This window comes from Leptonychotes weddellii, chromosome 14 (genome assembly GCF_054177405.1).
Source record: "Leptonychotes weddellii isolate Sample4059 chromosome 14, ASM5417740v2, whole genome shotgun sequence".
NCBI classification, from domain to species: domain Eukaryota; kingdom Metazoa; phylum Chordata; class Mammalia; order Carnivora; family Phocidae; genus Leptonychotes; species Leptonychotes weddellii.
The window spans coordinates 74171523-74194710 of NC_138382.1; the positions used below are offsets into that span (position 1 = coordinate 74171523).

Consider the following 23188-nt stretch of genomic DNA (forward strand, 5'->3'; position numbering starts at 1 on the left):
CCCCCTCGGGCTCCCACCCCGCCCTCCCCAACCCCACGGCCTTGCGCATGCGTACAGTTCCCTGGGCGCTTCCATGTTCAAGGTGTTTGGTGTGACTCCAGCTTGTGTTGTGCCGGTTTCAAAGGTGTGATGCCTGAGGTCTCTAGAGGGTAAGGATTCGGCCTCGGTTGCTCCGTGGTGACACCCTTACTGACTTGCTATTCATTTTTAGATATTGCAAACAGGATGAGAGCAAAGTGGTCGTCCGTGGTGCAGATCCTGGGTAGGAGGGGCCCAAGTGGGGTCAGAGTCAGAAGTACCAGCGCTGCCCCTTCCTACCTGTGTGAGCTTGGGCAAGTTCCTGAACCACTCTGAGCTCTGTTTTCTGTCTCTGTAGTGGAGACTGATGATAGCATCCCCCCCGCCCAGGTGGTCGGGAGGATTCAATAATGCAAGTACAGTCAGTGTCTAGCACGCGACTGTCGTCTCCCCCGCTATAAACCAACACCTCACCCTGCCGGAAGGACTTGTCCAACCCGAGGCTTCGGGCTATCTAAGACTAAGACGAAATCTCATCATCATTCACGGTTCACACTCCTTCAACTGTGTCCCCAGGGTATTCCCCATTCAGTCCTGCCTTTCCACCCACATTTCCCACGGATACCAACATCCACCTTCTTTCTCCGACAGATCCGCCCTTCCGGCCCCTCCAGATGCCCCTTGTGGCATCTGTTTTGTCAGCTCAGCATCCCCTTTTCTGTTGGGGAACTGACGCTTCCCCATCCCATGTGGTTCTGGAGGAACTGTGTCCCTCACTCCACAGGATGGCAGGAGCCAAGATGTGGGCATGTGACTCTAGAGGGCCAAACCTGGTTCCCTATCTCAATGCCCCCAGTAATTGGTCCTAGATGGTGGACATGTGACTCAGCAGAGCCAATCAGCATCATTCTAGAAGAGTACTATAAATGCGGAGAGAGAAAGGGACGTTCTCTCCCAACTCAAGCATGAGGAATAGGATGTAAGGGTAACTGGCAGCTGTCTTTACACTATGTGGAGGGAGACTGTAGCAGGAGAGAATGAAGCCAACTCACAGAGTCATAGAGATAAGCAGCACTGAAAGAGGGAGTGAGAGAGTCTTAGCAATGTTGTCTGGGCCCCTGGATCCAGCTATTCCTGAAGCTTATATTAACCTCTAGGTTCCCTTAATGAATTCCCTCCCACCTTTGACTAGCCTGGGTAAGTATTTGAGTTGAGTGACTGTCACTTGCAACTCAGTCTTGGTTACTGCAATGGGTGACTTAGTGTGCTGAATGGAAACACTTAAATCATCCTGAAGCTTCCATGAGTCAGGCCCTGTGCTGGTGTGAAAGATAGACAAAGTCAGACACTAGTTAAAGTAGTAAGGACAGATTTTCATCAGTAACATGCTATTGCAGTGTAAATTGAATGCAACTCTGCTTTGTACAGAGGTGACTGGGTGTTTTAACGGGAGCAGGAGGGAGTGGAGGGAGAGGGAATGGCAGTGGCTTGAACAGACTCAGGGAAGTGAAAAGTTACAAAGGGCTGTTCAGTGTAAATGCTGAGTAGGCCAGCTGTGTGTGCTAGCTGGTAACAGTTGAAGTTAGGTGCCTGACCTCCCCGGGGGACTGCGAGATGGAGGCCGGATCCTTCCTGAGCATTGCTCTTTGAAGGAATGGCTCTCCGGTCTCCGGAATTATAGAAGACACAAATACATTTGAAAGGGACAGAGGAAGAGTCCCAACTGTAAGCCCTTTTTAGTAAATGCTCGAAGACAGGGTGGTGGTGGGGGGGGGGCTCTGGTCAGGTGGTGGCTAAAATAAACAGTAAATCCTTTTGGCATCCTGAGCCCTCTCAGGCAGGCCCTTTGAGGGGGACTGGGGTCATCCTAGGGCTGTAGCCTTGAGCTGTTAGAAACCACCTTAGTGGTTAAGTGTTTTTTTGTTTTTTTTTTTAAGATTTTGTTTATTTGACAGAGAGAGACACAGCGAGAGAGGGAACACAAGCAGGGGGAGTGGGAGAGGGAGAAGCAGGCTTCCCGCAGAGCAGGGAGCCCGATGCGGGGCTCGATCCCAGGACCCTGGACCCTGAGCCCAAGGCAGACAAGCGCTTAACAACTGAGCCACCCAGGCGCCCCAGTGGTTGTTTTAAGCAGGGGAGGGAGATGGACAAAATCACTTGTGGTGAGAGCCCATAGTAGGGCTCTGATAGGCCCAGGTTGAGGCCTAGTTGAGAAGGGGGCCCAGGGGAGCCTGACTAGAATTTGGTCAAGGAGCGAGTCTTTGTCTCTGGGCATTGGGCACACAGCCGCCTGGCATTTGTCGGGGAATGATCCCCTTTGATCGGCCACCAGCACCTAGACTGCTCTTTGGGGAACAGCTCTCCTCGATTGGTCGCAGCCTTACTAGTACCTCAGGAGCACCGAGGGCACGGTCGGCGGTTATGCCAGGACACAGCCGGACGCCCAGCTGCTTCTCTGTGGCCGCCTGCTCATGCCCTTGTTCCTTTGCTCTGCTGCAGCTAAGGGGGCAGCTTCCTGGCTCTCCCTGGAAGGCCCCTCTAGCAGGGCCCTCTGTCTGCGGTGCCCTTTCCATGCTCTTTCCGTGGCTCCCCCACGGCCAAGTCTGCCAGCCCTTTTTTTTTTTTTTCTTAATTAATTTATTTATTTTAGAGGAGGGGAGAGGCAGAGGGAGAGGGAGAGAGAGAATCTCAAGGAGAGTACCCACCAAATGGGGAGCCCAACACGGGGTTCGATCCCATGGCCCTGAGATCATGACCTGAGCTGAAATTAAGAGTCGGATGCTTAGGGGCGCCTGGGTGGGTCAGTTGTTGGGCATCTGCCTTCGGCTCAGGCCATGGTCCCAGGGTCCTGGAATCGAGCCCTGCATCGGGCTCCCTGCTCTGCGGGAAGCCTGCTTCTCCCTCTCCCACTCCCCCTGCTTGTGTTCCCTCTCTCGCTGTGTCTCTCTTCAAATAAATAAATAAAATCTTAAAAAAAAAGAGTCGGACGCTTAACCGACTGAGCCACCCAGGCGCCCCCCAGCTGCCTTGTCTTTTGCTGGATTCAGCTTACACATCTCCTCTCATGAGAAGCCTCCCTGCCTGCTTGGGGACACCGTGTTGTCTCTTACCTCCACGCTGAGGGTGCTCTGCCCTCGCTGAAGTGCGGGTCCCCCTCCACTCCTACCAGCCCACGGCAGGCACCCTCTCTGTGCTCCCTGCCCACTGGGTCCTAATCTCACATGGAATGTCGTCTCTACCATCAGACTGGACCGCTCCAGGCAGGGTGTACCCCAATGTCTGGGCATGGGGGTATGGGGAGAATGAAAGGAGGCAGGTACTTCAGCCCAATCTGCCACCTGTCCCCAGGTTGCAGTTGACTGGCCCTCCAGGCTGGGCACACGAATCGACCCGGGCACACCCTCATTCAAGGCCCAGTGCCCGAAGTGACTCCAGCCGCTCTCCTGACCCCATCCCTTCTGCAAAAAAAAGACACTCTGCTCTTTCCACTTTGCACAAAAATGTATTTCTGTGACATCCCAAAGTACAGACATTTACCCAGGCCCCAGGTGGTAAAGCAGCGCGATGTGAGCTCTGCCCAGGGTCTGGCTCAGGCCATGTGAGCATGGAGGGGTGGGGCAGCTGTGGCCTGTCTGCCAAGCTTGGGAAGCGCAGGGCAGCCGCCCCCTTCCCAGGGCTGGCAGGGACAGACTTCAGAGGGAGAAGGCCTGGTGCCTCTCCCCTGGGCTGCTCATCCAGCCTATTCTGCCTCCAGGCAGAAATACTAGCAGAATCCACACACGGGCCCAGGGAAGGAGGAAGGAAGAAAGGTCATCCCCTTGGGGATGCCTGCAGAGTCGGCCCTGCTCCCCCAGCGCTCTATTCTGGGGGGGTCTCCTCGCCGCCGCCTGTCTCCAGAGAAGCAATTCGGAGTTACATCAAGGGAGGACCACAAGATATTTCAGGATACATTTGCAGCTCACACTTCTCTGAAACACAGCACAGAGGTTCCCAAGGTAAAGCCTGGGGGCAGGGAGGAGGGGCTCAGAACGGCCAACGGGGCCACCGTAGGCTGTGCCCAGTGCTGGTCTGGAGGCAGCTACCTGTTGCTGCGGGTCCGGCTGGAGCGGGGACCTCCTGCCTCACCGAGAGACGTGTGGGGTCCTCCGGGCAGCGGGGCGGGGGGGGAGGGGCAAAAGAGGCCGGCTCAGTTCTGCTGGTGGGGTGCCTGGGCACCATGGGTGCTGCGGGCAGGGGAAGGGCTGGGGAGTGAGGAGCAAGCCCCTGGCCCCAGCGGTGCTGGCTCCCAGGGCTGGGGCGAGTGCTGAATATGTTTGGCAGAAGGGGCAGTGGAATCTGCCTGAGTTCTGACCAGCCCTGGGCTGGGGCCTTCAGTAGCCTGGGACCTGGTGGGAGACCAGGAGGCAGCCTCCATAGCAGCGTGGCCTCAGGCAGGCCTGGCCAGAGAACTGGCGGGGCTACTGGGAGCCCCGCCCCTGAGGATCCCCGGGGGCTGGGGCGGCCTGGGCCTGGGCACTCACTTCCTTGCCCCAGATGGCCCACGGCTGGGAGCACCAAGGCATTCGGGAGACCCAGTGGGGCTAGTTTTCATCCCAAACCCCATCAGCCACACCCAGGAGCCCAGAGGGGGGGTTCTCAGGCTTTGGCGGGTGGGTTGGGGTGCGGGACTGGGCTGTTAGAAGCCCGCTGCCTCTCCTAATGGGAAGCGAGGCCAGGGTCTGAGGTCACTGGGAAAGGCCCGGACTCTCAAAACGTTAGAGGCATTGAGTCTGAAGGGGGTAGGAGTGAGCGGCAGCAATGAAGACTTGGAGTTGGGGCTTGAGAGTGGCCAAGGAAGCTGCGGGGACTCAAGGAGTGTTCTTTTGTTTTTGTACAGAAATCATACACACAAAACTTCACACTTCCTAACCAAAAAAAATAATATATATATATATATATATATAATATATATATATCTCACTAATGTTAAGGAAAAGCGTCGGTTGTGCAATAGTCCCCGTGTCCCTTCATCCAGCGGGAGGCTCCCGGGTGGGGGTCCGCCCGCCGGGCTGCTTGAGAGCTTCCTCCAGGCCTTGTGGTCCAGAGCAGTGGCGGCCGTGGGGGCGGAGGCCTCTATCTGGACGTGTCCATGTTCTCCTCTTTAAAGTTACTGCAGTGCTCAATCACCTTGCTGGAGACCACGGGAGAGAGAGGATCAGAGGGCGGCCTTGGGTCGGGTGGGTCTGGCTCCTCCCGGCACATGAGGCCGCTGGATTTGCTAGCAAATGTCAGCAGTGATGCTGATGCTGCCGGAGGAGGTGTGTTTAGGGGTGCTGGCGGGGTGGCTGGCACATGCCGAGTGCCCAGGACATGGCACCTGTGGCCACCGATACGAAAGGCCCCCTGTGCCCTCCTCCTTCCTCCCCGGGCCCCCCTTCCCTACCTCTCAGCCCCAGGGCCTCTCTGGTTAGGGGCTCCCCTGAATTGGCTCAGGCCTGACCTTCACAACCCTCCCTGCTCCTTTCTTGAGTACCGCTGCCTTCTTCACTTTCCCCCTGCCTACCTGGGCAGCCTACTAGCGGTCCCCAGACTGCCTGCGTGTCAGATTCGCCCAGAGATCCTGGGCCCGAGGCGGTCCAGGTGGGGCCAGGGCAGCCGTGCCAGTATGAGGGCCCCTGACACCCTCCAGCGGCCAGGCCCGGTGCAGCGGTCTCGGGAACCCCCACCACTGGTGCTCAGAGCCCCGGTCTTACGCGCCCCTCCAGACTGACCCTTGAGAACCGCTGCCCCACTGCAGTCAGGTGTCACCTGGGACCTTGGATGGCCTTTGGGTTGGTCGGGGGCAGGGGGCAGTGTTCACTGCAGCCTCCATGTGCTAAAGAGGTGCCTACTGCCTCTTAGGAAGTAAGGGGTGCCCAGAGTGGGACAGGAGTGGGATGGGTGGAGTGACTTCTGAGCTCCCTCTTGGTGCCACTCACACCTGCTTCAGACAGGCCGGCTGGCTCGGATACACATCTCAGGTCTTACAGAGATGTGCAAAGGGACTGGGGTAGATGTTCAAAGGGACTGGCAGCTCTGCCCTGTGCACGGCTTCACACCTCCACATATGCACACCCATTTGCACTTGCCCGCCAGTTCTCTAGAATGTACTTTGCCACGTGGTGTCCTCTTTCATTGGAAGGTCTTTGGCCAAAAATGACGAATTCTGGCCTGACTCGGTAAGGGCCAGGGAGGAGAGGATGGAATTCATTGGAGTGAGAGAAAATGAAGCTTACAGAGGAGGGCAGTGATGCTCTGTGCAGAGCTGGATGATCTAGTTTCCCGCCACACTGTGGCCGAAATGACACTCAGGGAGGGCCCCGCTGCAGAGCAGTACGCTGTCTGCCTCCACACTCCACTCCAACTTGCCCCCGCGAATCTCAGGGGGCCCCCCACGGTGTCCCCCGCTCCCCCACACCGAGGCTGCAAGCAGAAACACTGCCCGTCTCTTACCGGGCCATTTCCTTCGTCTCCTGTCGAGCGGTCGCCATCTTGATCATGTCCCTCAGCAGGGGCAGCCCCCCTTCTTTGATCAGCAGGGGGCAGTACTTGTCCGCTGCAGGGAGGGGCAGACAGCAGGTGACCAGGTCGGTCTTCCAGCAGCCGGTGGCCCAGAACACACCCTTGCTGCGAGGGCTGCCCTCCCCGAGGGGTGGGGGGAGTGGAGACGCAGGCCTGGGTGAGGACTGCTGCACCTGGGAGCCACCTGTTTGCCCAGCCCCATGGGCCCGAGTTCCGGGGTCCACTGGGGGAGCAAGGGGTGAGTCCTTGGAAAAGGCTACTTTGGGATGCAACCACGTTTCTTTCCACAGCTCACCCATGGGAAATAACACCCAAACCAGTGGCTTCTATTCTCAGAGAAGTTTTTGTAAAAATACAGATTCCTAAGCCCTGCCCTTGGGTATTCTGAGTCAACAGACCCAGGAACCTGTATTTATTTGTATTTTTAACAGTATACTACCAGGTGATTCTGGTGGCCAGCCAGGTTGGAAGCAGCATTCCTTCCTATTACTGGGTGGTTCACGGTTCACGCCAATAAAGAATATTCTAGTGCTCAGGATCCAGGGCTTTATGCTCCATGGAGAACACGGGCATTTCAGTGGACCCTCCCCACCCCTCAACCCCCACCCCCTCTATGTGGCTCTATGTAGTCAGAGCTACTTTTACGATCTCCATTTTACAGATGAGAGAACTGAGGTTCAGAGGGAGGAAGCAATTCACCCAAAGTCATTCTGGAAGCTTGTCCGAGGGAGTCCCAGGTCAGGGCTCTTCCCTCTGGACTATACTGCCTCTCTGAGGTCAGGTGCTACTTTTTAGTAAGACTAATCTCAAGTAGTAATGAACAAGGCTGATGCTTATTGAAGAGTTGGTATGGGCCAAGCACTGTTCCAAGCACTTTACATGCCTTATTTCACAGCAATCCTATTTTTATCCCATTTTAAAGATGAGGAAATTGAGGCACAGAGAGGTTGAGAAACCTGCTCAAAGTAACACAGCTACAGCCAGTGGGAGAGCCAGGGTTCAAAGCCAGATGTCTGCCTCCAGAACCCGCACTCTGATCCATTTTGCCAGTTAACAGGACTGAGCAGGATCCAGGCACCAGGCTGGGCACTTCGTGCTGGTTCTCTTTTCACATCGATCTTATGAGGTAGGCATTATCGCTGTCCCCATTCTACAGAGGAGGAAACCGAGGCCCAGAGAGGTTAAATAACCTGCATGAGGTCACGTAACCAGTAAGAAAGAGAATGAAGGTCAATCCTGGCCTGTCATCCAGGTCTCCTAGTGCTATCCCTTCTTCTCCTCCCCCCCAAAGCCACCCAACAGAGGACGGTTCAGGCTCTTCTATGGGAGGATGGGGTGCTCTCTGAGGAATAAAGTTAGAATTGTGTTAAAGTTCTCTCCTGTTCCCTTGGAAAGCTGTTTCCTTGGGGCTTAGTTCTTTGTTTGGGTTGGTCTTACTCTGTCCTGCAGAAGGCACGGAGATTTTTGACTATTCACTTCTATGGAAGCAGGAGGCATTAAGAAAGCTGTCTGGGAACTCTGGATGGGCCGTCGGGCCTCCCAGGCTTGCTTCTGGTGATGGGGGCAGGGCCAGCCATTCTGCTGGGCGTCCCACAGATGCTGGAAAGTGGAGGGCTGTGTTCCCAGGTACAGACACTGACGCCAGCTCTCTCAGTACTCCGCACCCGGGTTATAAGTTCCCTGGGGGCAAGTGTGTTTGCAGCCTGGTGAGCAGCCCCGTGTCTGAACAAAGGGCAAGTGGGTACTCACGGTAGACAGACACTAGGTTGTACAGGGCCCAGGTGGCCCAGTGCTGGCTGACAGGGGAGATGCCCTGGGGAAGGAGGCGAAGAATTGGCTCAAATGACCTGCAGAAAGAGAGAGATCAGGGTGACTTCTGATGCCAAGGGTTGGGGGAGTGCATCTTCTCCTGCTGGAAAGCTTCTTCCTGGAGGGTCCTACAGACAACCCACGAGCAGGCTAGTAGGCTGCAGCGGACGCGGGGGCATCGGACCCTGCAGGCTCCATGAAGGGAGCTCGCTTGTCAGAGAGGTCAAGAGCAGAGGCACGTAAGGGAGGCAGGAGGGACGTTGATCAGGCGGTGCAGAAACGGGGGACCCCGGCAAGGAGGAGAGAGCTGGTCTTGGGGAGGCAGGGCGAAGTACCGTGAGAAACAGAAATGAGACTGCACTTCTTATAATGGCCTTCTACGGGCCACCTGGAGTCATGGCCCCAGAGCCTTAAAATGCAAACCCCCTGGGCCGGTGACTCCACCTCATGTCTCCTTGGAAACGGCAGTCACCGGAGCCTGGGCAAAGCCGCAAGCATGAGCCTGCTCCTCCCAATGTCGGTTTTCTTTTCTTTTCTTTTTTTTAAAGATTTTGTTCATTTATCAGAGAGAGAGAGCACAAGCAGGGGGAAGGCAGAGGGAGAAGCAGACTCCCCGCTGAGCAGGGAGCCCGATGCGACGCTCGATCCCAGGACCCCGGGATCATGACCTGAGCTGAAGGCAGACACCTCACCGACTGAGCCACCCAGGTGTCCCCCAGTATGGGTTTTTGATGTCAGTGTCACAGTATAAGATGGGCCATCCACACCCAGAAAGTGACCCAGTCACGACCCGAGGAGGGAGACCCATATCTTATGGCTGCAAATCCAGCCACAAGATAGGAAGACTGGACACCAGCTGCACTGCAAAGAACGAACTCAGTGCAGAGGGAAAGTGCTGGGAGGGGGGCGCCAGACTGTGAGCAGGGGTTCTTTCGGGGAGCGAGCTCACGAATGGTTTCTGTTTTGTTCCCTAGTGTGTGTCGCTATTTTCCTCTTTTTCTTTCGTCCCACAATTAAACACGTCTCAAATGTTTGTAAACAGCAAACTTTGGGTACACTGATGTACATGAAAGATGCACCCAGCTTTATGGGTGAGATGTGTGCTGTGTGGGGGCTGTCCCTCAGGGACAGCCGACAGGAGACGAGAAGAAAGGCCTTGCTAGGAACGAGCGTCCTGTCTGCCCACGGACCCCACTCGCACATTCCTCCCTGCCATCCCCGCTCCACACCTGTAATTGATGTTTCTCCGAGAGTTGATGTCCCAGCTCTGGATGGCTGCCCACATGCGCTCCTCCACCTCCTCCCGCTGGGGTTCGCAGATGCCCCACGCCTCGGGCCCATCGAACATGATGTGGGAAAGGACACCGCAGGCGTTGTATGAAACCTCGATCCCGTCAGCCTTGCTCTCCAGCAGGTTGCTGCCAAGAAGGAGAGAGAAAAATCCCTCCAAGTCCGTCTTCAGACACCAGCTGCTGGGCCCCAGCTTACAAACCGGATGCCAGAGGTGTTGCTGACTTATCATCTATTATCCATACACAGGTGACTATTCTAAAGATCTGAGGTCGCTGAAGACACAGCTACAAGAGGACCATTTATGGAGGCTTGAGAGAAACCACTTGTAGATGGAAGGTGACATTTCTAATGGAAACCTGGGCAGAGAGCAGTTGCTGCAACTGAACACAGATTATAGCCCTGAGCATCCTGGCAGCCAAGGCAAAAAGGGAAAGAAATACCAACCTGAAGACACTGATAAACTGGGAAGTCATTAGCTGGGGCCGCAGCTCCTTCACCTCGGCCACGTTTCCCAAGAGTCCTAGCATGTTCCGATGCAGTTCCTGCTTCTCTGGGAATTCCTGGCAAAATGAGAGCCATTGGGGCCACATCGATTAGGACTTAATTAGTGTCTGGTACTGTTTTGTTGTGAAGTGTCTGGTACTGTTAACCTAGAAACTTTATGGGTATCTGGCCACTCCACCTAGACAAAGAGGGGGAGCAATATGCTGCCCTCACACCTTCTATTGCACCAAGTACAGTGCTGGGTACATACCATACGGGATTCAAATGGTGGGGACTCCTTGCTACAAAATCAAAGGCTGAGTGGAGATCTGACCTAAAAAACTCCAAAGAGGACAAACATGGTTCTATTTGCCAAAAACTCAAATATTAGTTGAAGGGAAACTTTGTAGAAACTAGAGCAAGAAAATAAAAAATGAGTTTTATATTTATTTTTTATAATTGCTACTATTTATTTATTTATTTATTTATTTATTTATTTATTTTATTTAAAGGAAGCTCTATGCCCAACGTGGGGCTTGAACCCATGACCCTGAGATCAAGAGTCATATGCTCTACCAACTGAGCCAGCCAGGTGCCCCAAGGATGACTTTTAAAAGACCATCCTCCTGGACAGAATTCTATCCAGCTGACATCCCAGTGAACCCCAGCCAGACTGTGGGCAGCCCGAGAAATTGCTGTGGAGAAGGATGGGACTGGGTTTTCCCTTGGAGGGAGGGCTCTAAGAGAGGGGTGGGCCTGTAAGTCGGCCCCCACTGCCCTTCCGTGGGAACCATGGGGAGAGGGGTTGCTGACGGATCTGGGTGGTGGGACGCCTGGGGACAGAAGAGTGGCCGTGTGCGTGGTCAAGGAGGCCGCCTCGCTGGACACGGGCAGTACCTTCAGGCAGTCCAGGAAGAGCTTCATGCCATTGAAATTGAGGAACATCTCGCAGTTGTCGGGCGTCTCGTCCGTGATGTTCCACAGGGCACTCCAGGAGAACTCCATCACCTGGTCACACTGAAGGGAGAGGTAAGCTCAGCACAGCTCGCCTGGAGGGCCCTGCAGGCTCCTGACACCTGTGAGGGTGCCCCCTAACAAAACCTGGGTATCCTCCGGGGATAAACCAACCCCTCTTGGGCTAGGGGAGGGGCAGAGTGGCTTCATGAAGGCTCGACTTACGATCTTATCCAGCAGCTTCTTCTGAATCAGCTTCAGCATGGTCTGTGGGCAGAGAAGAGAACTTGCGGGGGGCCAGGGTTCAAGAGCTACTGTGTCCCCCAAGAACCAAGATGGAGAGAGGAGAGTCAGCACTTCTACTCCTGGCTAATGCATCCTGACAAGACCAAATGTGCCTATCTGGTCTAGGGGGGCTGTTTGAAGAAGTGCGACCCACAGACTTGGTCCCTAGCATCGGGAGACCTGGGTGCTAGTCCTGGCTCAACCCTGGTTCCCTGTGTAGCTTTGGGCCTGGCCCTCCCCTCTGTGGGCTCCAGCCTATCCAGCGCTAAAGTAAGAGGAGGAGACCAGATGCTCCTTCCTCATTCTTTCCTTCCACTCTTCAGCAAATACTTACTCTCCCCACTGTGTGCCAGGCCCCATGCTAGAAAGTGCTGGGGATGTCATGACGGAAGAAGGAACAGGTGTGGCATCTTTCCCTACAGAACTCACAACCCAGTGGGGAGGCCGACATTAAACAGACAGTCCCTCAGATACTTATTTAACCCCAGTGAGAAAGACCTAATAGGGGACCTGGTCCAAGGAGCCAAGAGTGGCTTGGATGGTGGGACCAAGTGGGCAGCTGGAGCGGCTGGGAGAAGATGCCAGAATGTTTTAGGCGGAGCAAACCTACGGGGACATAAGCTACATTCATGGTGAGGAGATTCTTCCTTTGGTCGAGCTGAAATCCTTCAGGGGGCAGAGGGGCTCTGGAGAAGGCAGGCAGGGAGGGAGGGGAGGCGGGGCCGCCCGAGGGCACGCACCACAACGAAGCCCATCTTGCCCACGGCCTCCTTGTGGTCATTGTCCACTTGGCAGACCAGGGCGTTGCACAGGTGCACAGCGATGCGCTGGATCGACTCGTCCTGCCGAGTGGGGTTCAGGATGCTGAGCAGGAGCTCGTTGACCCGGCGGTACTGGAATTCCAGCTCCTCGGGGATGCTGAAGTTACAGAGGGTCAGACAGCAGTTCCGCTGGACCTGGGCCGGGACAGGAGACAAGGGAAGCACAGTCAGGGTCGGACTTGGGAGCTGGACTCCAGGGGCGCTCTAGAGGCGTGAGATCATCCAGAGCTGTAGTGGTCCAGGAAGGCTTTCTGGAAGAGGAGACTCCACGGCTATTTTTTTTTTTTAATGTTTAAAAAAACTGTAAAATATAATTTTCATACAGAGAGGACATAAAACACAAATGTATAGTTTTATGAGCATTTATGAAGCAAACAAGCTTTTCGGCAACCATGTAACCACCGCCTGGGTCAGGAAATAGAATACTGCCAGCACCCGGAAACCCCCACAGGTCCCTTCCTGGTCATCAGCCCCTCTCCACACTACAGAGAACTACTGTCCCTGCTAGTCTACACGAAAGGTTCTCTAGCATCTTGCTTATTGTTGTTTACCATAGGTTTGCAAGATCAACTATGTTGTTATAAGCAGCTGAAAAGCATTCATTTGTCCACTGCATTACAGTACTTGAATTTATTCACCCATCCCACTGTTGGTGGACATCTGAGGGGGCTTCAGTGTTTGGCACTTCAAACGATGCTCGTGCATGCATCTGGCGTCCACACACATGGTTTCTTCCGGGTCACACACGGCGTGCATGTCTTCGACTTGACCAGGTGAACCAGACTGTTTACCAAAGTGGCTGTACCAGTTTGGAGTCCTACTGGCAGAGAAGGAGGCCTCATGCTCCTTGACATCTTTGATTTCTTTTTGTGTTGTCTGTGGGTTTTTTTTTTTTTTAAGTATTCTTGGAGCATTTGCCTGTAATTTAATTTCCTTCCATCCTTTCTCGTTAGATTTTGGGAGATTATTGTACTTCATTAATTACGTAATTTAGAGGGTAGCCCCTTAGTTAACTTCCCCCCCCAAATTACACATACATTTTTTAATTTGAGAAAAAATTTATTTTAAATTATAAGAGCCAATACTTACTGTAAAAAGTTCAAATATTAGTATTTGAGCAAAAAGTTAAAGTCTCTCACTTTATTCCCCAGAAGTAATCGCTATTAAAAGTTTGGTGCATGTCCTTCTAGATTTTTCTATCACGCAAATACAAATATATATTTGGGGGAGAAGTGAGGCAAAAAAAGATATTATACATATTGGTCCAAAACTTTTCACTTAGCAATATGCAGTGGACATCTTTCCACATTAGGGATGTACAGATTTACCATAATATCCCATTGTGGGGGTATGTTACTTTTCCAGGTCCCTATTGCTAAAACATTCTGGTTTCCTCTAATTTATCTTTAATTAAAAAGGGTGGATGTATGTATATCTTTTTCCTCTAAAATACATTTGAATTATGGAATACATAGGCCCCAAAAATCAATGCATTTCCAGTTTTGGCAAATTCTGCCAGCTGGTCTCCAAAACGGTGGTACAGTTCATACCTCACCAGTGAGAAGTATGTGAAAGTATTCTCCCCTGACCTCTGTCAACGTTGGGGATCATCGGTCTCTTGAGATGAAATGTGGTATCTCATCATTTTAATTTCCATTTCTTTGATAGAGTTTATTAATTTGTTTGGGAGTCTTCAACTAGCATTTTTGTCAAAAAAAAAGAAAAAAAAAGACAGCCCTTTTACCTGATGATAAGATCAATTTCAATGTAGAAAACAGCTGCTCTAAAGTCTGGAGTTGGCAGGCAGTGGGAAAGCAGGCCTTCTCATCCCTACAGAGACTTTCTGGAGGATGATTTGAAAGTACGTCCTAAATGCTTTAAAAATACACCTACCCATTCACTGCCCCAGCAATGTCCCTTTTAGTCATGTATTATAAGGATAAGCAATTGAGTAGAGTCAGTAAAGCCTTATTTGAAATAGCACACAAGAAAAAAGTCACCTAAATGTTCAACCACAGGGGCTAACTCAGTGACTGTAGCCCGGGCCTGTGGGTCAGCCCGGCCTGCTACTCTGTGGGGACGGGGCTTGGCCACTGCCTCCCAGCTCCAGTGCACAGTCTGCTCCAGAGCGGCCTTTCCTGGATGAGGACGCTGAACACTGTGCTGATACCAACAACTATAAAACAACGGTTAAGCCCAGCTGCGAGGGGGAGGAGAGCTGGACTGGGGACAACTTTCACTCTGTAGTTAACACATTTTCTTTCTTTTTTTTTTTTTTAAGATTTTATTTATTTATTTGACACACAGAGAGAGAGCACAAGCAGGGGGAGTGGCAGGCGGAGGGAGAGGGAGAAGCGGGCTTCCTGCTGAGCAAGGAGCCCGACAAGGGACTCGATCCCAGGACCCTGGGATCATGACCTGAGCCGAAGTCAGACACTTAACTGATTGAGTCACCCAGGCGTCCCAACACATTTTCATATCATGGTCGACCCTTGGATAACCTGAGAGTTAGGGGCACCAACCTCCTCCCCACCCACTGCCATGCAGCTGAAAATCCACGCATAACTTCTGACTCCTCCCAGAACTTCACCACTAACTAATACCCTACCGTTGACTACATAACATCAATAGTCAATGAACACATTTTGCACGTTATATGTGGTACATATTGTAGTCTTAAGATAAAGTAAGTTAGAGCAAAGAATATGTAAGGAAATCATGAGGAAGAGAAAAATACATTGACAGTGTATACTCTATTTGTCAAATAAAACCTGCATCTGGGGTGCCTGGGTGGCTCAGTCAGTTAAGTGTGCAGACTCTTGATTTTGGCTCAGGTCATGGTCTCAGGGTTGTGAGATAGAGCCCCGTGTCGGGCCCCGTGCTAGGCATGGAGCCTGCCTAAGTTTCTCTCTCTCCCTCTGCCCTTCCCCCCTGCTACTGCTTGATTTCTCTCTCTCTCTCAAATAAATAAATAAATCTGTTTTTTTTTTAAGATTTTATTTATTTATTTGACAGAGAGAGACACAGCAAGAGCGGGAACACAAGCAGGGGGAGTGGGAGAGGGAGAAGCAGGCTTCCCGCTGAGCAGGGAGCCCGATGCGGGGCTCGATCCCAGGACCCTGGGACCATGACCTGAGCCGAAGGCAGATGCTTAACGATTGCGCCACCCAGGCACCCCTAAATAAATCTGTTTTTTAAAAAAATGGGTGCCTGGGTGGCTCAGTAGGTTGAGCATCTGACTCTTGATTTCAGCTCAGGTCATGATCTCAGAGTCGTGGGATCGAGCCCTCCATCGAGCTCCGGGCTCCGTGGCTCCGTGGCTCTGTGCTCAGCATGGAGTCGGCTTGTCCCTCTTCCTCTGCTCCTCCCCCAACTCTTTCTCTCTCTCTCTCAAATAAATAAATAAAATCTTTAAAGAAGAAATCTGCATCTAAGTGAACCCGCACAGTTGAAACCCGTGTGGTTCAAGGGTCAATGGTGCTTGAATTTGTTTGTTTTCAAGCATTAGATGTCTTACTTTTATGATCAGAAAAGAAACATTATTTTAAGAATTCTGTTGTAAAAATGTTTGTTGATGTGGGAGATGTTCACATTCATAAGACACTGTTGAAATAAAAATCCACATTATGCAAACAGTAAGTGCAGAATGACCCCATCTACTAAATAAACATGCACGGGCGAAATCCAGAACAGGTATCCAACATCAACCAACAGTGGCTATCTCTGTGTGGTGGGATTATGGATGTATTTTTTTTTTCTTTCTATCTGTAATTACAGTTTTTCTAAGGTCAAAATTTGTGTGACTTTTATAATAGAAGCAGCTATTGGAAAACAATCCCCCCTCCCCCGGCAGCAGAGTGTTACTGGGCAGAAGGGCTAAAGAGTCAGCATGAGCAGAGGCCCAGGGGCAGAACAGGGTCCCTGGGTGGGGGATGGCCATGGGGGATGGACTGGTCAGGTGGGGCCGGAATACAGGGTCCTGAATGCCAGGTCCCAGAGTCTGGGAGGGATGCTGTGGGTAAGCGGGGGGTGTGCAGTAGAGAGCCAGGCAGAAAAGGGTGAGAACAAGGATGGCCCCTGAGGGACCAGGTTGGTGAGGCTGGGACACAGGGTGCATAGGAAAAGGAGGGGCTGGGCCTGAGCATGCAGGGCTGTCGTGGGTAGGGGGCTCACCGTCACCTCCTGGTAGGATTCCATGCCATTCAGCACCACCTGGATGACCTGTCGGCGTAGCTTGACGCTCTGCTCTGAGCGGTACTCAGAATTGGTCAGGTAGAAGAGGGCAGCGCTGCCCGTGACTTGAATGTTCTTGTCATACTTGTGGCACTTGAGGGCCGTGATGACCAGCTGTAGGAAGACAGGATAGGCCTGGGTTGGCAAGTTCCGTTCAAGCTGTGCAAGGCCAGGCCTAGGGCTCTGCCAGGGAGCTGGGATAGGTCCTCTGGGCTACAGCTTATCCCAATCCTGTTCTCTGAGAGCAGAAGTGAGGATTGGGGACAGAAACTAGGATGGGGACAGAAACTAGGATAGGGCCACAGGTCTGGGATAAGGCCAGTGCTGGGACAAGTTAGGCCTGGGGTTCGGGGGTAGGACTGCTGGTGTCCTGGGGATGAGGAGGAGGTGCAGAGGAGGGACGGGGGCTCTGGCTCAATCAAATCCAGCACCTGCCAGCTGGGGATGGGCAGGAGACCGAGGACCCCCGGGGTTGAGGCTGACCTTCAAGGCCCGAAGAAGTTGGTTGCAGCGCTCGATGCGTGCGATGTCAAAAAGCAGGTTGATGGCTCGGGAGGTGATCTCAGGCCTATGCTCTGTGTAGGCCTCTATGGCATTCAGCACCTGCTCCTCATTTTTGTCACCACTTACCTGGGAATGAAACATGCTCAGAACCACCCGGAAGAGGCCAAGTGGTAGGATCCCTAGATCCCAGCTCCATCTCTATCCCCACGGCAGACACCGTTGGGCCCCCAGCCCACCCCCTTCCCTTGTCCCAGGGCTCCGTATTCTTCCCCTCCCCGACTCCCTCTCTCACTTTGTAGGCGGGAATGTGTGTCAGGCGGCACAGGGAGGTCTCGAAGAGCCCAAGGAACTGCAGTGGCCTCTTCAGGGCCCGGAAAGGCATGATGCTGCTCTTGGAAGGCTCAATGCTGGGGGAAGAGGATGTCGGGTCAGTGGCCTATGGACTGGGGCTGCCCTGGGTTCATTCAGGAGGGCTTCTCCCTGAGGGTGGCTAGGCATTTACTTGGGGCCCTCTTCTAGGCCTTCCTGCCTCATCTTTTGGGACATAGGCCCCCCACCTCTTGACGGAAAGGTGGCAAGGTCAAACTATATAACATGTGGGGTGGGAGATACTGTGCAACCATCTTTAGAAAATACTATGTGCCCTTCTAGTGAGGACTTGTCCACTTTATGTAAAGTTCTACCAACAATCATGAAGGACATGCTCATCAACCAAACCCCACGAACGTATGGCTGGTAATAGGGCTTAGAGCCAATTATAGCTGGATGGGTTTGAATCGGATGTCTCAACCAACCAAGCCAGGAAGCAACCTATCTGCTGTGATACCTAATGCATGGTGGACACTGCTGGCCCATCCTACTACCACCACCCGTCTCTAGCCAGGCTGAGTGTCCTAATTTCCTGGTCACTCCTCAAGCTTGCACCTTCCAGTCTTTGTGTATGCTGTTCCCTCTGCTGGAACACCTTTCCTCTGGCAAACTCAGAAGGAGCTTTCAGGACAGCTTGGATGCCATTCTTCCTTCCTCTTTCCTGATCCTCAGGGCAGCCCCACAGCCCTGTGCCTCCCCTACCACAGTCCTACTGATGACTCCTCTGTCCCCATTAGCTCGTACAGACTCAAGAGGGCAGGGCCTGCTTCGTTTCTTTATCGCTAGCACCCAGCACAGGACTTGGCTCGGTAAATGCTTTTGAGTGACACCCTGCTGGCAACCATGGCGGGGGGGTCCCCACCTAGTCTGCCCTGCCTCCTCGTCCATCTTGGAGATGCTGCAGTTCTCCAGGATCATGTGGCCAGAGATGTCCAGGGACATCAGGTTCCCCAGCTTTTGCACAAAGAGGCTCAGCACCTTGCGAGTCAGCTTGAACTTGTAGTAGCTGGAGAGGCGGTCTCGGGAGATGTCCAGGTGTCTGGAGATTGGAGTGGGGGCCAAAGGTCAGGAGCTGGACACGGGTTGGGGCTTCCTCGGAGACCCCTGCTCTTTCAGCCCATGGCAGGCGAGGGCCCATCCCTGCCACAACAGCCCCAGGGCATTCTGGGGAAGAGCCTGCTGGCACCCCAAGGCCCTGAACAGCCAGGATGCAGCCACAACACTGGGCTCAAGGAAGGGGACTGTCTCTTCCAAACCCACTTCTGCCTGGCCAGGGGCTCACAAACCTCCTGGGACTGCCACCCCCCACCCCCCACCCTTACCCCAGTGAGCTCCGGGCCAGCAGCTCACCGCAGCTTGTGCAGCTGGACGATGACCCGGATGTGATCGTCTGAAAGGTCCATGTTGTAGAGCACAAGGGACACCAGGCTGTCTTTCCACTGGGTTAGGAAGGCCGCGTCGCTCGTCTGGATGCCTGAGAGGTCCAAGGCAGCCAGGGAGTTGAGTGGCCGGAGCAGGGATTCCACAGGGACCCCGTCGATCATGCGACCCAAGTTGAGGAAGCGTAGGCGGCTAAAGCCCTCAAAGGTGAAGTCCTTGACCAGCACCTGGCAGGTGGGGTTGACGAGGCACTCGTCTTCACAGCCCCCTGGGTTCTCCTCCTCGTAGAAAATGTTTGCACAGCCGAAGAGGCTCAAGGACACCAGGGTGTGGCTAAAGCTCCTCAGCGTCTGCAGACTCTTGGCGGACAGCTTCTCGCAGTTGGTCAGGTACAGCTCCACCAGGTCCTGGTAGCAGGCACAGCTCCGTCATCACCACAGCCCACCAACCCCCGCCTCCGGTGACCCCCAGGCCTGACCCCAGACCACAGGCAGGCTTGGGGAGGGGCGGGCATAAGGAGGGGGCGCGCCAGATTCTTGTGCTGGAGGTGAGCGGCCCGGCCCTTGACTCACTGACCCTCTCTGGCCGGCCTCCCCATGGCCAACCCCCTGGCTGGTGATGCAGGTCTCACCTGCTTGCGGATGGCCTCCAGGTCCTGGTCCTGCACCAGGTCCTCGCGGAGGTGGATCCGGGTGAGGCGGGTGCTGCGGGGGTCTGAGAAAAGGCTGAAGAAGCTCTCGTGTGGCTCAAAGTTGCAGGCGGCGTTGACCAGCTCCACATACCTGGGAGGGAGGAAAGCCTGGCTAGTGGGAGGGGCCCGGGGACCCTTGTCCTCCCTAAAGGCTCAGCTCCAGGCATCCTGTCCCTGGAACCTTCCCTCACCACCCATCAGCAGCTTCCATCTCCTCTGTCCCCTGCCCCTCTTTCTAAGAGCACCTGCTTGGATCCTGACCCCCTTGCAGGTAAGATGAAGGGTGGCCCCAGGCACCAGGAGGGCAAAGGTGATGAAGGGGCCTGTAATCAATAGCAAATCCCAAACTCTTCCTCCCAGAGCCGTACACATCTATAACAAACACACACGTCCACATTCCTCATTTTAAGCCAGCTTCTGTTCCTTGACCGGCCCAGCTTCTGTTCCTTGACTGGCCCCTCCCAGGACCCTTTCCAACACGAAGATTAAGCCAAGGGGTTTAACATTCCCAGCTGGGTGCAGGGCCAAAGCACTCAATAAAACCCTGTTTGAGATGACACTTGATACAAGAATCTTGGTCTGATGGAAAAGGCTTGGGAGTCAAACACTCTGGACTCTAAATCCTAGCTTGGCTGTTCACTACTTGGGCAACTTGACACGAGTAATGGAACTTCCCCAGACTTTAGTTTCTTCATCTGTAAAATGGACATAACTCTGGTCTGCAAAGCGTCCAAGCGAGTACCTGACCCACATTAAATGCTCAGAATATGATTACAAGTCGGGCTCTGTCCTCTGGTCACACACAAGTTCCCACTCTTTCTCCTTTCTTTTATTCAGATTTTATTTTATTTATTTATGTTTTTAAGATTTATTTGAGACAGAGAGAGAGCAAGCAGGGGAGGGGTAGAGGGATAGGGAGAGAGAGAATCAGACTCCCTGGTGAGTGTGGAGTCCAATGTGGGGCTCGAGCTCATGGCCCTGAGACCATGACCTGAGCCAAAATCAAGAGTCAGCCACTCAACCGACTGAGCCACCCAGGCGCTCCCTATTTTATTTTAGTCTTTAAAGATTTTTGATTTCGGCTCAGGTCATGATCTCAGGGTCTTGGGATGGAGCCCTGTATTTGGCTCAGTGGGGAGTCTGCTTGGGATTCTCTCTCTCCCTCTCCCTCCTGCCTCTCCCACTTGTGCTCTCTCAAATAAAGAAATACATTTTTAAAAAAAGATTTTGGGGCACCTGGGTGGCTCAGTCCATTAAGTGTCTGCCTTTGGCTCAGGTCATGATCCCAGGGTTCTGGGATCAAGCCCCACATCGGGCTCCCTGCTCGGCTGGGAGCCTGCTTTTCCCGCTCCCTCTGCCCCTCCTGCCCTCCTGCCCCTCTATTTCTCAAATAAGTAAATATTAAAAAAAAATTTTTTTTAAAGATTTTATTTTTGAATAAACTCCACACCCAATGTGGAGTTCAAACTCACAACCCCAAGATCAAGAGTCGCACGCTCCACTGACTGAGCCAGCCAGGTGCCCCACAAGTTCCCACTTTTATGTGCAACTGTTTGGTCTAACAATTTCCCTTCTGGGCATCTAGACTGAACTCCCTGAGGTGAGTGAATGCATATCCTATTGCTAGGAGCCTCTAATAGTGGGGAGTCCCCTGGAGGGTCCACATAAAGATTTTCTGAATGATTCGATTCCTGGGCATAGATCCATTATTTGTGTACCAGAGCATAAACATGTTTGTGGCCATGTGCACACACAGACATGTGTTTGTAGGCACAGGTATGCGTGCACACACACAGAACAGCACAGAACTCCTTCATTTATATGCAGGTTTCTTTTTTTTTTTTTTTAAAGATTTTATTTATTTATTCATGAGAGACAGAGAGAGAGAGAGAGGCAGAGGGAGAAGCAGGCTCCCAAGGAGCAGGGAGCCCGATGCGGGACTCGATCCCAGGACACTGGGACCATGACCTGAGCCGAAGGCAGACGCTTAACCATCTGAGCCACCCAGGCGCCCCAGGTTTCTTTTTTCTTTCTTTTTCTTTTCTTTTTTTTATTATTATGTTATGTTAATCACCATACATTACATAATTAGTTTTTGAGGTTTCTTTTTTCTTCTTCCTTTTTTTTTAAAGGTTTTATTTATTTTTTTTTTTAAAGATTTTATTTACTTATTTGAGAGAGAGAGAATGAGAGAGAGCACATGAGAGGGGGGAGGGTCAGAGGGAGAAGCAGACTCCCTGCCGAGCAGGGAGCCCGATGCGGGACTCGATCCCGGGACTCCAGGATCATGACCTGAGCCGAAGGCAGTCGCTTAACCAACTGAGCCACCCAGGCGCCCTAAAGGTTTTATTTACTGATTTGAGAGAGACAGCAGAGCGAGAGAGAGAGAGCATGAGCGGTGGGGGAGGGGCAGAGGGAGAGGGCGAAGCAGACTCGCTACTGAGCAGGGAGCCCGATACAGGGCTTGATCCCAGGACCCTGACCTGAGCCGAAGGTAGACGCTTAACCATCTGAACCACCCAAGTGCCCCATATGCAGGTTTTTATACCCTCTCATAGATGTAATGCACACTTACGGTTACACACTCAAACATATCCCATGCTGCAGAAGCCCATGTGTGTATATACACCCATTCCTTCACATGCACACACCTCCATACACATACCAACGTGCACACATGTAACTTTGTTCTCCTGCACCCACAGATACCCAAGTGTGTGCACACCCTCTCACACGTGTGTATCCATAGCCACATCCCCGTATGGTGCACACGATGGTCCCAGAGCCTCCACGTGCGCTCATGCTAAGACTCATGCCCGTGCCCCAGCGCCCCCACTGCTCACTCATTGACGAGCCGGTCACAGATCTCGCTGGGCAGGAAGATGTCTGGATGCAGCCGCAGAGTCTCCTTGTCCAGCAGGTAGCCCAATGTGCCATCCAGGTTGCGCAGGCAGAAGTCGGTGCAGAGGGCCATCAGGGACTCGGGGGTGTCGGACGCCATGCTGGCGGCAGGCAGGTGGACCAATCCAGGACAGGGGCCCCTAGGGGCAGCAGTGACTCCCCAGCACTCACAGGATCATTGGCGGAACCACAACCTGGGGAACAGGAAGAAGCTAAGTGAGCCACACATAAGAGCCACAACCACCGGCTACCCCACGCCCACTCTCTGAGTAGGGAAACTGAGGCCCCAGATGTCACATTCAAATTAGCAGCTTAGCAGAGACATGGCCCAAGGCTCCTGATTCTTTCCCTGCTCCTCTCTGCTATGCCACTAGCGAGGTGTGATTTGACCTGCAAAGAGCAGGGGGCCTTGTCCAAGCATTTTTATGCCTTTGCAGTGTCTGTGGGCAGACAAGCTGGGGACTCAATGCTGGGGTGAGGATAACGGGGGCTTCCATTACCAGCTACACTGGGGCATCCCTTACTATGTAACCTAACCTATAAATAGCTGTCACTGTGTGAACATTCAGTATATGCCGGGGCTTTATAGACATGTTGTTATTGAATCTCATTGTATGTGATTAAGAGTGAAGGCTCCTCCCAAGAGAAATGAAAATATGTGTCCACATAAAAATTATACATTCATGTTCACAGTGGTATTATTCGTAATAGTCAGGAAATGGAAACTACTTTTCATTAACTGATGCATGGATAAACAGAAACAGGTCTGTCCATACAATGGAATATTATTCAGCCATAAAAGGAATGAGGTATCGACACACGCTACAACATGGAAAACATTATGCTAAGTGAGAGAATCCAGACACAAAAGGCCATATATTGTATGGTTCCATTATATGTAATGTCT

At 52.9% G+C, this 23188-nt stretch overlaps 1 protein-coding gene and 1 long non-coding RNA gene across 4 annotated transcripts in view; one reads left to right on the plus strand and one right to left on the minus strand.

The window, feature by feature from the left end:
- Nucleotides 1-70: 70 nt before the first annotated feature.
- LOC145717140 (uncharacterized) lies at nt 71-10592 on the plus strand. 2 transcript variants are annotated; one of them, XR_014140183.1, is made up of 2 exons: nt 71-149; nt 8916-10592. It is a non-coding gene; the product is annotated as an uncharacterized LOC145717140 (long non-coding RNA). The 2 variants fall into 2 exon arrangements; XR_014140182.1 differs by having other exon boundaries at nt 9342-10592.
- ZER1 (zyg-11 related cell cycle regulator) overlaps nt 3501-23188 on the minus strand; it is a 29987-nt gene continuing 10299 nt past the window's right edge. The window contains exons 2-16 of one of the 2 annotated variants that reach the window (XM_081803721.1): nt 22224-22475; nt 19321-19471; nt 18660-19096; nt 18172-18348; nt 17233-17347; nt 16920-17066; nt 16383-16550; nt 12123-12338; nt 11323-11364; nt 11041-11160; nt 10105-10220; nt 9597-9785; nt 8308-8405; nt 6490-6592; nt 3501-5188 (exon numbers count right to left, since the gene is read on the minus strand). In XM_081803721.1, coding sequence (XP_081659847.1) covers nt 5131-5188; nt 6490-6592; nt 8308-8405; nt 9597-9785; nt 10105-10220; nt 11041-11160; nt 11323-11364; nt 12123-12338; nt 16383-16550; nt 16920-17066; nt 17233-17347; nt 18172-18348; nt 18660-19096; nt 19321-19471; nt 22224-22381 — 2295 coding nt within the window. In that variant the 5' untranslated portion in view covers nt 22382-22475 and the 3' untranslated portion in view covers nt 3501-5130. Of the gene's footprint in view, nt 5189-6489; nt 6593-8307; nt 8406-9596; nt 9786-10104; nt 10221-11040; nt 11161-11322; nt 11365-12122; nt 12339-16376; nt 16551-16919; nt 17067-17232; nt 17348-18171; nt 18349-18659; nt 19097-19320; nt 19472-22223; nt 22476-23188 lie in introns of both variants that reach the window. The other variant, XM_081803720.1, reaches the window with a different exon arrangement.